This window comes from Urocitellus parryii, unplaced genomic scaffold, assembly GCF_045843805.1.
Source record: "Urocitellus parryii isolate mUroPar1 unplaced genomic scaffold, mUroPar1.hap1 Scaffold_37, whole genome shotgun sequence".
Taxonomy (NCBI): domain Eukaryota; kingdom Metazoa; phylum Chordata; class Mammalia; order Rodentia; family Sciuridae; genus Urocitellus; species Urocitellus parryii.
In genome coordinates this window covers 7,449,754-7,468,418 of record NW_027553327.1, presented here as the reverse complement: position 1 = coordinate 7,468,418, position 18,665 = coordinate 7,449,754, and the positions used below count along the sequence as shown (strand labels likewise).

The 18,665-nt window shown below is 34.4% G+C and overlaps 1 protein-coding gene across 1 annotated transcript in view; it reads left to right on the top strand.

Annotated features, from left to right (window-relative positions):
• The window catches only part of LOC144252109 (cysteine-rich secretory protein LCCL domain-containing 1-like), a 42,460-nt gene that overhangs the window by 8,178 nt on the left and 15,617 nt on the right, over nucleotides 1–18,665 (top strand). The window contains 4 exon segments of the mRNA XM_077794662.1: nucleotides 14,705–14,823; nucleotides 15,156–15,288; nucleotides 16,285–16,400; nucleotides 17,072–17,172. Of these exon segments, the coding sequence (XP_077650788.1) occupies nucleotides 14,705–14,823; nucleotides 15,156–15,288; nucleotides 16,285–16,400; nucleotides 17,072–17,172 (469 nt within the window).

Here is an 18,665-nt window from a genome sequence, read left to right as displayed (position 1 = left end):
CCTGGTGAGGAGTAAGAACAGATTAGAGGATATGCAAATGAAGTAACTTACCTACTCAAGATACCATTGCTGTGAAGGAAATTGGAGAAATGGGAGACTATAGCTATAGAGGCATATGAAAAAGCTTTGCTTTAATTTTTTGTGAACGTATTTATAGGTCAGTGGAAACAAACAAGTTGAGAAAGCCCTTGGTGTGGGAGAGAGAAAATAGAACTACAAGTCAGTTCATTTATTCAAACAGCAAAGGCTGAGGCTGTTGACACAGAAGTAGGTCATTTGGTGTGTTTGATAAAGAAAAGGAAATTTTTATATGAATGCTTTTATTACTTCCAGTGAACTATGAAGCAAAATCATTAGCTGGGATTGAGTGGGAGGGAAAGAAGGGGGTTTAAAGATAGGACTATTATCACTATTATGAAATAGTGATTCTGGAGATTCTGAGTAAGGGAACTTATGGAGTCAGACATATGGGAGGTGTTGAGATACTTCAAGTTCACTTTTCTCTCATTACTTTTAAGTTCAGAAGTCTATTAGGTATGGGAGAAGTTTACTAGTATGTCATGATGTTACTAAAAAAATCAGATATGGTAAATAATGGTGCCTTCTCTATTTTGCCATTGTTCAGATCACTCTGTCCAGCCACTGCCCATAGTGCCATGGCTTGACTAGGCAAAAAAGAGATAATTTAAGTCATCATAGGAGGGGATCCATTTTAAAATATCTGGATATCAGACAATACAGATCAGGATACACAGACCAGATAGTATATTTGAGGTTTACATTGAAAACTGAATGCTAAATATAGATATTTGCATAGGAACTCTAAAAAATACAATTAGGTACCATTGACCCAACTATGTAACTTGCATTCATGGGTTACTAACTGGCCAAAGATAGGAACCTAACACTGTGATCTTGTGAATCTTACTGGTTTTCTTTAGTCTATACTGATTAATAGAATCAATAAGGTATTACTGTGTCAACTACCTACATGTAGCTCATTGGGGGAAAGTCAACAGATAGCCTGTATTAGTGGCTCATCAACTTCAAAGGCAAAATATGAAAACCAACGCAGTATCTTTTGCATAAAGCAGTTCATGCTTTATATTTTACACATTTAACTAACACATATTTTGAAATCAGTTACCAGGATATTAAGGGTAGAAAATATTTTTCATTAAAAAACCAATGAGATATGGTTTGTTGGGTAGAAATAGGGGTACTTTATTCCATTTCCCTCAAATTTTAATGTGCATAGACTTCCCTGGGTTCTTGTTAAAATGCAGATATTGACCTAGTAGATCTAGGGGTGGATCTAATATCCTACATTCCTAACAAGGTTCCAGGTGATTATGGTAACTGCTGGGATCCCCATATGAAGTAGAAGGAAAGCTTGAAGCAAGGTTTAAAAGCAGACATGAATAGCTGACTCCAGAATTCAGTTTCTTTAATTTTCCCTCTCAATGATTTCTTTCTCCTTCTCTCTTTTTATATTTAGCAAGTGTAACAACTGATGCAGGAGAAGAGAAGCCCCTTTCCACCCTCCTAAGTATTTAGACTTCAGAAATGAAGAGGCTTGGACAGCATGTCCAATATGTCGGCCTACTGTTGAGCTCCATCTGAGGAGTAGGAAATGCAACATCAAAATTTGGCAATGACCCTGCTCTACAGGATAGTGAAAGTGCTGCCAGTGACAGGAGACAATTCAAAGGCATATGAGTGAGAAGGGAGGAAGGCGAATTTCAGAAAGGGCAGGTCTCACTACTAGGTGAGACCTGCCATGAACATGGAGTTATTATTATGAGCTCTCCCTTTTATGTTGATGGTGTTGCAAATCCAGCATTAAAGAGCAGTCACCCAAATACTGACATGATAATGCATTGGGGTGGCTCTTGAATGAAGATGGAGTAAGGACATCAGATCTTATCTGTGAAGAAAAGACCAAGAGGTCTCTTATGCTGAGATTTTTGTGAACAAAGTGAGTAAAACCAAAACAATAAAAAGCAGTGCTATTACATGGGAACATCTCTGTACTCATTCTGTATGCCTTGGGGTTTTTATGCTGATCAAGCTCATTCATCCCAGCAGATTATTTTTCTTTAAGGGGTTTCTACTTTTCCTCATAATCAGCTTTTGAATAAACCTTCCCTCCAGAGTCACATGTTGCCTCCACCCCAGTTCTGGTCTCCATAACCTCCTAGACATGCCTCTGCCTCTTCTCTATATGTCCCTCCTCCCCCCTGTCCTTGCATTCCTTTGTGGTTAGAGACTGTGCTGTAGTAATCTTTGTAATCCCCAGCTTAGCAGCTCACAGGTGCTCTAAGCTCAGTATTATGCTAGTTGGAAGGAGAAACACTGTGATGAATGAATACAAAGATGACTAGATTTTTCAACAATTTAAAGTGGACTGAATGCAAAGGATTTGATTCTGTTTTGACAAGTTAGTTCCGTTAGAAAATTGCAAAGGCATTCTTCCCAGTGAAGTAGAGAGCTTATGTTTTACTTAATTTTCCATTTTTAAGTGCAGCAGTTTTTTGATTAGAGGGAAAAACTTCTTTAGTAAGCATGATGGGTTTTTAAATTCTCATGGATTTTGTGATTTTCAGAGCTGCAATGGGTCACTGACATCTCTGTCATGTGATGTGGGGTGGTCAGAACCTCTCTGAAGGCAGGGAGGGGAATCTTCCTGAAGATAGAATGATCACAATGCCAGGGCTTTCCACTGAGAACTGTCTTCAAAATATAAATCACCATGTGGTAAGAAGAAAACATTAGTATCTTTTAAACTGCATAAGCATAACAAATTCAGAATGAAGGAGTGGCTAGGGGAGGTATATTAGAATAGGTATATTTTGAAATGCTATTTGGAAGAGGTTATAGTGATCATGTAGCAGGGTCTGTAGTAGAGAGCATTTGGATGGTGAGAACTTTATCTGCAGTTATTGGTAGGGAAATATGAGTGCAGCTTTGAAGGGGAGAGTGTGGGAGATGTGATCTGTGTGAACTGATCTGGGCCTCTATTTTGTAGATATTCAAAGGGATATTTTCCCAAATAATGGAGAACCTTGTTCTATTGAGTGATACTCATGGCAGACTTGAGCAAGAGCATATCACTATTAATTTTTTCTCTGCTTACCTGTAAAGAAAGATGTCATTGGGAGTAGTTTGGCAGCATTTAGTTTGGTTTCCGTAAATCAATACAAATTATTTTAAAACTTTGGGTTTCTTCATATTTTAAAAATATTTGTCTTAGCATATATAGATACATATGCATGTATATATACAAACATGTATTTCTGTGTATGTGTGTGTATATATATATATATATATATATATATATATATATATATATATATATATATATAGTATTGGTATCACCTAAACTCTTTTATTTAGTTTTTCTGTAGAGCACATGTTGTTGTATCATTTATTTCCTGAAGTTAGAAGCTTTAGAAGAAATGTAATCTTGGGAATTTAATGTTAGCAAGGTCTCCAATTATTTGACTATTAAGAGATTCGAAGCAATGCTAGGAATAACTTACTCTAAATTTTAATTCATATTCTGTGATTATTCTTTCATTTGAACTTTAGATGGCAGTGATTATCCTGTGTTTAGATCATTTAAAACTTTGGATTTAGGGAGCTGAGGGCATAGCTTACAGCAGAGTACTTGCCTGGCATGCAAGAGGCCCCGAGTTTGATCCCCAACACTGATGAAAAAAAATGGGTTTGAAATTCATCCTTGGTCATGTGAATATCAAGGTTCCAAATGGAAATTAAAAGTTTATATTAATTACAGCAGATTCTTAGAGTCTTGTGATTCTTAGAGTAATAGGAAGAAGAAAACATTTATTAAGATCTGGTATGTGTCAAATAATATGTTAGTTTGCTGATATAATTTTGAGATCCTTTTATACTCAGATATTTGTTTCTCAGGAAACAAATGATACATTAATATGTGCTCTACAGAAATAGAATAATAAAGAGAGGTCTATAGGCAGAGTGTGGACTGGGTTAAGGTGAGAGATGTACAGGAGATGGTTGGATGTCCAGCCTTGAGTGGTGGAGCCACAACCTAGTGGGACTGAAACCTGGAATTGGACTGTGTGAGAGAACACCATCACCATGGACAGGCAGAGAGGAGAGGACTCAGAAGGCATAATCAGTACTTAAATTGCCCTGATTTGTCATCCGTGTCTTCCATTGGCCAAAAACAACCAGAAGCCAGAGAGCCTGAGGGGACTCTAGGTAGTTGAGCCTTTTGAAGCATAGTACATGACATCAGGGGCTGAGATGACTGTATGGGGACAAATGAAGAATAACATAAAGTTTATTTCTCAGGTTTTCAGAAAAAGACTTTGGAAAGCTGTATGTGCATATTTACCATCATGATAGTCATTGTTTTAAATGTCAGGAAGAGGATGCTGTAGGCATATTCCCCAGTAAAGTGAAGAATCTGATAGAAATGCTATTGTTATTAAAATAACTTTCAGCTTCTTGGCAGTCAAGAAAACAGAAGACATAGAGATTGCATGGCTTTCTCTGGAAGCATAGAAACCTGTCATTCCTGAGGCAAGAATCTTTGATAATAACACAGAATTCTCAATACAGTGAGAGAGGTAAAATGAATAGTGTTATACTGGAGTTTCAAAATATGTAACATGCATTTAATGTTTCTTATATTAGTCATTGATTTAAGTGGGAAATTTGATGTTAAATTGTAGTGTCTGTTTCTATCTGTCCACCAACTTTTTCTTTTACAAAATTGTCATGTTAATGTTTGGTTTTAAAGTAGGCATCTCTAAGTGCAGTAAATTAAAGCAAGTTTTAATTAGTTTCAAACCCTGTTACTATTATTTTGATATTAAAATATAAAATATATGAAATATTAAAAACTGAATACTGAGGTCTCCTCAGATCTTGAGAGCTTAGTCCTGAAGAGTAAACGACTCTTCTCTTTACATGACAATGAACAGAGTAATGGCATTACTGTAGCCTTTATGAGAAAGTCTATAAAAAGTTATGACATTTACAGAAAAATTCAACTTCAACTGATAGGGACTTACCCCTATGTAACGGACGTCCTTCCACCTAAATTTAAATCATCATGTACGTCTGAGGCTGGGAACTTAGGTTCTTGTATATCTGACCTAAGTTATTGCCCAGTCTCAGGCAAATAGGTGCCATGGAAAAAAAGTATAAGGCACAAATTTTGAGTTAAAATTCTGGTTTGGTAAGACTCAAAGCAATAGAGAGAATTAGGAGAATATGTAGTGTGGTAGACAGCTTTTCATTCATGTGATAAATATTTGAGAAAATCAACTGACAGGAGGAAAAATTTATATTGGCTCATGGTTTCAGAGGATTCAGGCCATTGTGTGCTGACTCCAGTGCAAAAACATCATGGTGGAAGGAAAACTGTTCAGCTAGCTCATGGTGGCCATGAAGCAGAGAGCAAGAGAGTGAAAGAGACAGATAGACAGTGATAGGAAAAAAAGAGAGTGTGTGAGAGGGCGTGGGAAAAGGGGACACGAGACATGATATACCCTTCCAGGACATGTCCACACTGACCTACGTCCTCCTACTAGGCTTCACATTCTATACAGTTTCCACCACCTCCCAATAAAACCCTCAAATTATGAATCTGTCAATGAATTAATCCACTGGTGAGATGAGAGCCTTCACAATCCTGTCCTATCTCCAGATATCCACTTTTGAATGTTGTTTCATGGGGACCATGCCTACAATACATGAGCCTTGGGGGACACTCGAGATCTAAACCACAGCACATACAAGCTATAACATATAGTAATAGGTAACTTATATGTTTAAAAAAGATTCAGAGGAGGGTGAGATAAAGGGAGTTTTGTGGTTGCAGTTGGTTCCAAGAGAAGGGACTTTCCAAGAGGAAAAAGGATAAGGTTTAAGTAGTTAAGGAAGAGAGGATAGAGAGAACAGTCCTGTGGTTATCTCTGGTGTGACCAAGAAATATGAATGGACAGGTGTTAGAACCTTACTACTGAAAGCATGGCTTCTCAGCACGGTCCTGGCACCAGGTGAGACTTAGCATTTCTCTCCTGACCAACTGAGTCAGAATCTATATTTTGACAGAATTCCCTAGTGGTTTCTAAGCATGGTTATCTAAGGCTGGGAACTCAGGTTCTGGTACATCTGACCTAAGCTATTGCTCAGTCCCAGGCCAAATGTGAGACTCGAAATAATCAATAAGTGTTTATTTGTGATCTATTCTAAGCCAAATTTTATATAAGGAGCCATCGTAAAAGTTTATTAGAGCAGCTGTAAAGGGCCCATGTTGAGAATGGTTGAGCCACAAGGGCCTCAATTGTACAATGAGATGAGGTTAATTAATAGAAATGCTGGACAAAATGTAATGTAAGTGTTGTTTCAGATTAATGGCTCTATTGCACCATGAGGAAAGTCTGCCCTATATTATGCATCTGTTATAATATTAAATATAGTACCCGTGGACCCAGTGGTATGTGCCTATAATCCAAGTGGCTCAGGATGCTGAGGCAGGATGGTGAGTTCAAAGCCAGCCTCAGCAAAAGCAAGGTGCTAAGCAACTCAGTGAGACTCTGTCTCTAAATAAAATACAAAATCGAGCTGGAGATGTGGCTCAATGGTCAAGTGTCCCTGAGTTCAATCCCCTGATAACTCCCCCTCCCCCCAGAAAAAAAATATATGTATATGTATAGTATTAGTATAATATTAAAACATGGGTGTTTAATTGGAATTCTGATTTCCATATCAGAAATTAATTAATTTTAGGCATCTCTCTCAGGGGTTACATACTTTTCTTTTAGTGATGTGGCTTTGTTTTAGAGTCAATTTTAAAGAAACCTTGCCTGGCCTGCCTCACAGTCTCTGCAGTTTTCTGGAGACCTCACTGTGTGTATGGCCTTGAGGTGATCCTGCTCTCTAGCTGGCAGTGCCTCTGTGCTGGTGACTTAAGTGCTTCCTTTGAAACCTGAGCCTTGTGCATTTTCCCCACAACTATAAAGTCTTCTCAGGACAGGTGAAACAGAGCAGTTGAATACCTGCAGTAACCTCAAATGGCCAGGGGCACATTGCGGCTCTTTTCCATAGTGCTTTTTAATACCAGGTGACTCGCTAACTAAAATATCAGATGCCTTTTCAGCACAGAATTATTTATTTATTTATTTCGAAGATGTCTGTTTGGAAGAAAAGAAAGTTGCCTTGAAGACTTAGAATGAAGAGTTGTATTTGGAATTTGAATACGGTGACTTTTAAACTGTCTGATGTTGCTTCCATAGAATAATGAATTGTTGGGATATCTGGGTGATCCAGTTAAAGAAAGGATCACATGGACAACACATTTCATCTGATTATTTTTATTGCAGTTTCTGATTTAAATAAGAAAAAACAAGTGATTTGAGGAGGTATTTAATTTTTGAAGTAAGATGATTAATTTAAGAACCTGTCTTTTAGAAGTGGTGAGATAGCAAGAATAATCTCATAAAGGTGTTATTATAAAAGATAATTATATACATATATATATATATATATATATATATATATATTTAAATTACTTTGATATTCATGAGTTGACACAAAAATCACTGTGTTCCTGTTAACTTTCAGAAAAATTACACAAAGAGGACTGTGCCTTATTTCAAATATATTACCATTGTGTTTTCAGAACAAGGCTAAAGAGAGGCCTGGTTTTAACTTCTTGATTAAAAATATCTTCTTATTCCCTTAATTGGAAATTCGTACCTTTTGTTATATATATATCTATTTTGAACAGTGTTAATACAAGTGGCTCAGAAACCATTGAGCTCTGCTTTAAAAATTACTCATAATTAGAACATCTGAAGTCTACTTGGTTATGTGATCTTGGAAGTCACAAAACTGCTTTTGCCCCTTAGTTAAGAGAATCTCTTTATTGTCATCAGAAGTATTATTTTACTGTTATTATGTTCTTATGGGTGCTGCAAAGTACTACAGGCCATTTCCAAGGGAACATAAGTCCAAATAATAGCATTTAAAGCTAAAAGGAAGGAAAAAGATATTTTCCATTTCTCTGATGTTACAGATAAGAAAAACAGAAACCAAACTTGACATAATCAAAGGGATAGAGATGAAAAGGTACAATTTTAATAGTATTTGATTTTTGGGTTATTTAATTACCTATGGTTGAGTAGTTTTTACCTTGGTCTCAGCCTATACAATAAAATGGGAGGAAAGTGTGTTACTCATGCCCTTGAGGTATTTGTCCAGAACACGAAGCCCTCAGGAAGGGACATTTTAGCCTCACAGAAAGCTGCTCTCATTGGTTCTGACAGTATGCTCAGAAACGGGGTGGGTAGTATTGGAGATACAGGAGTGGTTTTCCAAATTATGTATGTCATGGGACCCAATGCAGGATGTTTGTGAAATTAATTAGTTTTCCTCAAATTGAAGTATTCCCACCCCTTCCATAATCACTTTTAAATTTTTATTATTTGTTAATTTTTCCTATATTGTATTGGTGCATTATAATTATACATATGTGCCAATGATAGAACCATGTAATCTGGTCAATATCATTCTATTATATTGAGTATATATCATTCTGCTATATTGAATAAATCCCTGTTTTCCTCCCTTTCTTCCCCACGTGGCCTCTTTTTCTATTCTACTGGTCTCCTTTCTACTTTTATGAGATCAAAGACTCATCTTTTCCCCCCTTTTCCTTTCTAGCATCCACATATGAGGAAAAAAAACAACATATCACCCTTGACCACAGAATTTATTTTTCAGAGTTTATTCCAAATGCTCAAACAGCTTTAGAAAATAGTTTTTTCATGTTACTTGAAATTTTCAGTGGTGGGAAGGCAAGGCCAGAGCATCCAACATAGATCCAGACGTCCAGCATTACTGCTTTTTTAATGCCACTGTGCTTATGTTAGATTATTATTTTGCTAGAAAGTAATGCATATTTTAAAAGTCCACATTAAGTTGTAAATTATGTCATGGACTTGTGTTTGTCATTTCATTAGATTACTTAATAGGATGATACTTAAGAACCGATTATGATTTTTTTTCACATTCATCTTGGGAATACATTAAAGATATATCACTTTTGTGAATACATACAACAAATTTAGTCTTATATATGTTTATGCTATTTAAAGTTTTTCAATAATTGATTATAACATGTTCTGTATGAAATGGATGTTTAACTTTTACATGGAATATGGTCTGTCTTTCACTGTAGTTTTTAATACTGTGTTAGCTTCACATTACTAAAACAAAATACTTGAGGCAATTAATAAAGACAAAAGGTTTATTTAGCTCACAGCTTTTGAGGTTCAAATTTAGGATTAGGTTACCCCATTGCTTTGGGCCTTTGGTGAGGGCATCCCATGGCAATGGTGGGAGCACATCATGAAGCAAGCAGTCACATATCAAGCAGAGAAGAAAATGAGTAGAGCCCACAGTCCTATGAGGGTATGACCCCCAATGACATAAGAACCTCTCATCAGGCCCTATCTCCTAAAAGTTTCACAGCCCCTCTTAACAGAGCTTCTCTGGGCACCAAGTCATCATATATGTATTTTTGGAGGACAACTACTCATATTCAAATCATAGCAACTACCAATTGCAAAGACTTAGTTATCAGATAATGCTCATCTCCAAACAGTTCATAGTGACTAATCAACATTCATCTTAAACTCTTGTATGACACAGTGCAATAAAAAATTTGAAGCTATGAAGAGTGAATTCCCAAAACATCAATTTCCAAATTATATAAATCTGAAAATAGCTATAAACTTACTATGCTCAAGAAGATATAATTGAAAATACTTAAAACTGTTAAAGGGAAAACTTCTCCATACTTAAGAGAGAGAAAACACTAAATTTCTAAGGAGTCTTTTTGCCTAATATATAGTGATATAACTTACTGGTAAGCTTGTAGTCTTACCTCTACTAAAGCCATCTTCTTGAATGATTTCCAACTACTATTGAATACTCTATTTGAGCAAGATAGCAGATATCCTGGTGGGAATATGAACTGCTCATATTCATTCATATTTCACAAAGGATAGTGGTCAAAGTTTAATGTTAGTCCAGATAACTATGAATTTCTACTTTCTACAAATATAATATTTTAATACGAAAGTCATTATGTATTCAAAGTCTTTTGTTAAGATTTAAATTTGTACACACACATACTTGGAATAAGTAAGCCGCCATATTGGACTGGCTTAAAAATGTTAAGCTGGGAGTGTAGCTCAGTGGTAGAGCACTTGCCTAGAGTATGCAAACTCTAGGTTCAATCCCCAATACTACAGAAACAAAAACCAGAAAAAATACAATGAAATGAAATGAAGAATGTCAATAGTATTCTCAATGTTTCTTTTATTAATAAAATTTCATTGAAGACATTACTATGTTCTAAGAATGAACAACATATAAATGTTGCTGGAAAACAAAGGTGTTTTCATTTCTATTTATCTCGGGATCCATTTTATTAAATGGTAATTTTAGTGTAGTTTAATTTGAATGCTGGGTGAATAGTTCAGAGAGGAAAGAAACAAAACCAAAGCCCCTTAGGCCATCTTGATTTAATTTTCAAACCTGAATTTAAATAGCAATTCTTAGAGACCAACCTTAATTTTAAACAGAATGGGTACAATGAATTATTGATAGTCTTAAAACCTGAAATAACATGTTGTAGTATGAAAATATACACATACCATACTGTCATCATGTCATGACAGTATTTCTTCCAGAAGTGTTATATTTCCAGTACCTTGTGTTCTAATAATCTTTTTGATTTGTATTATTGAATCTGACCTAAATACCTATTCTTGATTACATTCTTTAAATAATTTATTTTAAATTGTCACTAATTAATATTTATTAAATATTGATAAAGGACTGAATTTTGCTGTATGCCCTCTCTGCCTCAGCCCTTATGTTAAAATAATAATGACCTTATTAGTGATATTATAGTTTATTCAATGTATTTTCCTTCTATTTTCAGTGGGCTAACCAAAAATTGAACTTGCAACTTAGAAGCAACTTACACATTGTGTATACACAATAAATGAATTTAGTCCTCAAAGTTGTCTTTCTGAGTAACCAAATTTCAGCTGACATATTTTACAAATTAAAAAAAATTAGCCTAAAGCATATGAATGCAATATTTTAGATTTGATTTTAAATTCTATATAGTATATATAAACAAACTATCAAAATTTACAAATTTATTAATTTGAAGCTAGTTGTATATCTTCTCTAAAAAGGGTCTATCTTCAATTTTATCCAAAAAAAATAACATCTAAGATTATAGAACCATGTGAAACAAGAGCAAAATGACCTCAAATGACGGTCTTCAGGACTCTAATGCAGGTTATCTGGTGGTGCTCCTTTGGGGTCCTACATGTTTCCATGACCTGGATCACCATCACCTGAGGGCCTGGCTGGAGCTCAGAAAGCTGGATGAAATTCATATGGAAAAATAAAAGACCCAGAATAGCAAAAGCAAGTCTAAGCAGGAAGTGTGAATCAGGCAGTATAGCAATACCAGATTTCAAAGTATACTACAGAGCAATAGTAACAAAAACAGCATGGTAATGGTACCAAAACAGGCAGGTGTACCAACGGTACAGAATAGAGGACACAGAGACCAATCCACAAAATTACAACTTTCTTATATTTGATAAAGGGGCTAAAGGCATGCAATGGAGGAAGGATAGCATCTTCAACAAATGGTGTTGGGAAAACTGGAAATCCATATGCAACGAAATGAAACTGAATCCCTTTTTCTCGCCATGAACAAAAGTTAACTCAAAATGGATCAAAGAGCTTGATATCAAATCAGAGACTCTGCATCTGATAGAAGAAAAAGTTGGCTCCGATCTACATATTGTGGGGTTGGGCTCCAAATTCCTTAATGGAGCAAGCTGTTCTTGATCTCCATCTCTGTGTTATCTCTCCACATTGTCTTTCCAGCTATCTCTTTGCTGTGGCCCAACTTTTAAATTATTGGCTCAGGTATTCAAGCTGTTTCTTAAAATTGAAAATAAATATAAACCAAAAGCAGATAAAAGCTCTGTTTCCTAACCTAGCCTTAAAAGTCTTACAACCTCATTCTGTTTATTAGAAGTCACTATGCAGCTCAGACTGAAGGAGAGAGGGGGGGATTCATCTATACCTTGTGTGGGGAGAGCATTTTAAAACATCACTAGGCATTTTTTCCCTAGCCATATGTATCTGTGTGTGATCTTCCTCCAATTCCTGTCTGTTCCTGACAGGCGGTTGCTGGACTGGACACCTTAGGATAAGTGTAGTTTTGTAGTATGACTTAACAAGATGCAAGTCCCTGATTTCCAGCATTGTGGACAATTTGTCCTTTAAGGACAACCTATTTCTTAGTTCTGCTTGGAAACATGAGAGGTGATTATTTCTTCAACATTCTAGAAACAAAAGGAAAATCAGCATTTTGCCCATTTTCTGGGACTTTAGCCGAATTCGTTAGTTTTAACCTAAATTTTGTTTAGACAGATAACTATAGCAACTTGCATTATATTTTCATATAATAGATAAAATATGTAATTATAAAGTTAAGTCAAACAAATTAATTAGTAGTTACAAGTTAATGAATAGTATGCCCATATTAGCAAAGAGTACATGTCTGATAGATATTTATTTGTAGCATGCATTTCTCATATTTGTCATAAAACTGGTTATCTTGAATATTTGACATTAATTAACAGTAAAATTTAAGTTTTTATGAAAGTCTTACAGCTCCTAAGATTTTAGTTGCATGTAAACATATGTCCCTGTGTATTTTTCTGGTTAATAAAAGTGTTCAATAATAGGAATATACTTATTCTAACTTTGATTATATTTTACTTTGTGACTTTGAAAACATGATTTTCTTTATGTTTTCATAACATAAAGGGAGGAATTATTATCTAGGGAAAATTATATGAATGAATTATGAGACTGTTCCTCACACTGGTGTGTGTGTGTGTTTGTGTGTGTGTGTGTGTCTGTCTGTCTCCATGGTTTCTTTCATTTTTTAAAATCAAAGTAACAAATTCTCCCCACACCCTGACATCCTCCCTTCTTCAACTTCTACCTCACCTCTCTTCCTTCTGTGCAAAGCATTAATTCACCCATACTTGCTTTTCCCCACTTTCTTTCCACTTAACTTTTTAAGATTTCTCCCCATCACTGATCTGAAATTGCTCTTAATCCTGAATGGGTACTTAGCAAACCTCATATTTCTCAACCTTTATATGGCACTGGGCCTCATTGCCCATTCGTGATTCCTCAAATCTCTTGTTCTGTCATTCCTGTAATCTAGTCCTTTTTAGATTCTCTCAATTTTCTGATCATTTTTTTACACAATGTACAATCTTAATTGTTCTTCCTCCCTTTTGATTTTGGTAACCCTATAATTTTTTTTAATTATGCTTATCATTCTACATCTTTTTTCCTGAATAAATTAATCTTTGGGTGAATAACTGCATAATTCTTCACATAGAACTCCAGAATTCCAATTATATATTTCTGTGCTCTACTTGGCAGATATATAGTCCTTGTACTGCCTGCTGAGATTCTGCCAGGGAAATCCACAGACACATACTTCTATTTCTCTTTCCCTTTTTTCCTTTCTCATAACATGTCAATCTTCACCTTTTCTGTTTCTTTACCACTTACTTTCAGTCTCCCATCAACTTTGAGGAATTTAGATTCCTAAATGTCATTTCAGTTCATCTACTCTCTGAAATCTCCTTGCTAGTCCTTTAGTTGTGCTCATGTTCTCTTCCCTGAACTCTTTCCCTGTCTTCATAACACTGAAGTGGTAGTGCCAAGATCAATCCCCTTTCTACCTGACTTACTATCATGTTTAGCACACTGCCTATTTTTCAAATTAATACCAAGTTGAATTCTAAACCCAGAGCTTGAAAAGTTATTTCTGTAATCATTTTATAATTTTAATAATTTCCTTATAGATTATTTTAAAATGAATTGGTTGTCATTTAATTTAATGTATAAAAATCATACATATTTTATAGGAATCAAATTTATTATTCATTCATGTTTTCAACCAGCATTTATTGACAGACTCAGAAAATGCATGAGGTAAACTGCCTTGTGACAACTTTATGTCTCAGGAAAATAATCAGACATGCAATCAGACATTAATACTATAGTGTCATAGGTGCTAAATAAAGAGTCTTTGAGAGCTTCAATTTCTAAAAGAATTGAAAAGGTATCACAGAGACTGTGTTATGTAAGGTAGGATAGGAAAAAAAGAGTAGGGGTGCATATGACCAATAACTGAAGTTTAAGGCAAAGGAAACAATACCAGCAAGGAATAGCATGTCATCATAAGGAACAAAGACCATGGGTTTTATGTGTATGGGAATTTATTGGGTGTGTTTAAGCAGAAAAATATATTTGTGATCACTTTAGTAGCTCTCAACATTTGTAAGACAAATTGGCTGGAGGAAATACATAGTCAAGGAGATTAATTAGATGACTAATACAAAAGTCTAGATAAGAAAATCAAGATGATACGACCAAGATGTTGACTTTGTAGAGAAGGAAGAAATCCTAAGGACTGAATAATGAATGCTATAAGCCTAAGAAATGTCCACACTCTCCATATGCACACTGTATTCTTGTAACTGTATTTTATTTCTGTTTTGAATTGTAGACATGGGATGTGGAGCTGGAAAGATCTGCAGAATCCTGGGCTGAAACTTGTTTGTGGGAGCACAGACCTGCAAGCCTGCTGCCATCCATCGGACAAAACTTGGGAGCACATTGGGGAAGGTAGCTTAAAAATGTGAATTTTTGTTTTCAAAAACATAAGTGCTAGAAATGAAATACTTATTAATTTATCATTGCAGACTTTCAAAGCCTTGATGCTTAAAAGAATAAAATATCATAAAATAAATAACAAAAATGAAATATCATACCAGAATTGTCAGCAGGTTTTTAGGCTTGTTTTAAATAATTGATACAATATAATGGACAGAAGTGCTTAGAATGTGCAACTTACACGGAACTATCTTTCTACCAAGTTTTATATATCTATTTTGCCATATTTTGTTTTGAAATTTTTCCAACTTTACTTATTCTTTGTGGTTATTTGCTTCTAATAGGTATAGACCCCCAACGTTTCATGTGCAAGCATGGTATGATGAAGTGAGAGACTTTAGCTACCCATATGAACATGAATGTAACCCGTATTGTCCATTCAGATGTTCTGGCCGTGTATGTACTCATTATACGCAGGTATGTTTGGGGTATGTTTCTCTTCATTTTTTTCAAATTTAATTAAGCAACAGGAGGAGAACAAAGTTTACTGAGTATGTGTCTTTATTATGTTATTTGAAATGGTTATTGTTTTAAAAACTCACATCATTACTGATTACATGAAACAGCCTTATAAATTTCTTTAAATAATAAAACTAACAATCACAAAAAGTCCAAAAGACTTAAAAAGACATTATTTCCATGATTTTTCATATGAAACATCTTTTAATATGGCCTTAATAAATGCATATGGGGAGCAGTTTACTATCTTTAATGTCAAAGTTTTACTCTAAAGTATAGAACTTTCGTTTTATTTACCAGTAACAATTCATTTTATAGGTTTATAGAATTTATGTATATTTTTTATATTTTATGTTCATATTTGGTATTGAATGTGTTCTAAACTTCTAAATAAAATAATAGGCAGATTTGACTAGACAAAACTCACCACTGATTTCAGTTTCTAGAATTCCTACAATCTATTATCAGTGAGACTAATAATCTACCAGTGAGATGAAACCTATACGTCTTTGCCATGTGATAAGATTTAAGATCAACTTGGAACTTCCTAATTACCAGTGGCACAATGAAAAGATCCTGTCGTATAAGAAATCTCAACACTTCAATTTTTTTCTGAGTGCTTTCTGTTTAAGATGTAAAATTCAGTTCATAGACATGTTAATATGGCAGACAGGTTTGTGAAGATATTAAATTTTGAATTATTTAGTAAGTTTATATTTCTTAAATGCTGACATTTTATTCAAGAAAGAATTATTTACCTTTAGATTCCCTGTAAAAGTTTAATTCAGCAGAAACCAAAGTCTTGGGGAAAATACACTTTTTGATATTGTCTCATTTCATGTTGGTTGATAAATATTGGTTTCTCCAGTTCAATTTTATTCATTTTTCTCCTGGATATGTCATCTTAGTCCATCTTAGCCTGCTTTTTCTGAATCTTTCTTTTCTCTAATGTAGGTGGTGTGGGCAACCACTAACAGAATAGACTGTGCCATTAATTTGTTCCATAACATGAACATCTGTGGGCAGATATGGCCCAAAGCTGTCTACATGGTGTGCAATTATTCCCCAAAGTGAGTAGACAAAACATTGCCTTTAGATGTAAATTTTTCTAAGAACATGAAAATAATTTATATTTGTGATTTTTTTCTCATTTTCAGTATATATTGAGTAAATCACATTGTTTTAATTCACTTTACCTAATATAACAGTGATTATAGTTGCATAGGTCATAAAATAAGTTCTTAAAGTGTTTATGAAAATTAAAAATATGATCTTTGTGAAGTCAGGAATCATATATTTATGTCTTCAGTTTCACTCATTGAACTATTCTGTTCCATAGATGTTTAGAATTTTGATTAGAGAAAATGTATTTTTATCTTTATAAAGACCATTTGAACATACTCTAAAAAATTCCACAATCATTCTTAGGGACAAATTTAAATTTGTGAGCTATTTTGATTAAAGAATATGGGATATAGGTGAATATTTCATTATAATATTTAGTTTTCAGTAAAAAAATTAAATTTTTAACAGTAATATAGTAAATTACTTTGATAATTTTCAGAAGAATGAGGTAGAAATCTGTATTTAAACCTAGTAAACAAAAGGACTGCTTACCAAAATATATACATGTAACACATCAAGATCATTACTTGGAAGATTCATATAGGGTGATATGTTGCAATGTCTTATAAATCATGCCGTTAGACTACCTCTTAATGGAGTGTATCATATCTTTAAGGGGAAACTGGTGGGGCCATGCCCCTTACAAACATGGACGACCCTCTTCTGCTTACCCACCTAGTTTTGGAGGGGGCTGTAGAGAAAATCTGTGCTACAAAGGTAAGTGCTATTTTTTTGTAATATTCACTTTGATTTATATTTTAATTCAGTCTGCATTAATTTGTACTTAAAAAAAAAGTAGGGCTAGGAGTATAGCTCAGGGTAGAATCCTTACTTAGCATGCATGAGGCTCTGGGTTCATTCCACAGCACCACACACATTAAAATAATAATAATTAATTTAAAAATGTACTTAATTACACAAAAGTACACTTAGTTTCCATAGCTGTTTTTGGATATATTGTTGACTAGAGTGTTTCCATAACTGCTTTAATTTTTTAAGGTTTTGACAATTTAAGTTTATTTTTAGTGAATTTAGAGTTTTTGCAAAACTCTCCATGTACCTTATATACAATGAATTATATTGATTCTACACTTTTCACTGTAGGCTGTACAATTCTTTATGCCAAAATATCCCAAAACATATATAATGGTACTATAAAACTGTTATAATATTAATGCATTTGTTGTACTACAAAACAATTATAATATTAGTACACTCAAATGCATTTGAAATCTTAAAAAGTAAATATAAATATGGTGTCACATTTATAGTACACAGAGAAAAATTATATTTAACAGAGCTTTGTGAAAGTCATGCTTTTGAGGATCCAAGGGGATGCTTTTTATTGCCTTGTACATTCTTCTTAATGATGATTGGTTGAAATGTCTTACTTTCTCTTGATGAATAAATGCTCATTTGCTATAATGAGCAGTCAAGAAGTACCCATCTATGTCAGATTATTTTTAAATTCCCAGAAGTATTTGCACCATCTTTTCACTGTGAGTGTGTGTGGCGGGGGGCGGGGGTTGTTGGTTTGTTTGGTTTAGTTTTTGTTTTTTATACTCTACCCATGAACCTGCTATGTCTCTGCCCTTTACCAAGGATCATTTTTCTTAAAGTTGGCTTTCCTCTGCCTTCAGACTTCATTTTTCCTAGGTTTTGAGTTCTGGAACACACATGAAAATAATATACTGCTCTATAACGTGCCACTGATAAGCCCTTGATATAGGACAGTCTGAGAAAAAAAAATATATTTAAAGCTTGAAACTATCTCCCATTGTCAAGATGAAATTTTTGAACACTGAATTCCTTCTTAAAAAATGTTTTCCATGGAAATGGATATGGTAGTAAATAACAAGGGCACATCAATCCTTCTTTAGGCACATCAGTCCTTCTTGTGGGAGAATTCTAAATGTGATCCTGCTGAAAATTCTAAAAATATGATTTCATTTGGGAAAGCAAAACTTACATTTCCTAATACCTGGCATTATTAAATCACTATGCATATTTTCTGATGTCATTATGAAAACCAAACACTGATAACATACTGAAATACAAGCAGAGTTTAGAAATGACTCCACTGAATATTAGCCAGATACTCACACAGATGAATCAAGGGCTCAAAGTCCTGTATGTGTATTTCATTTACTTCAGTGCAGTACATAATATTATGGCTTTAAGATAAAATCTGTGCCAAAAGAGTACTGATT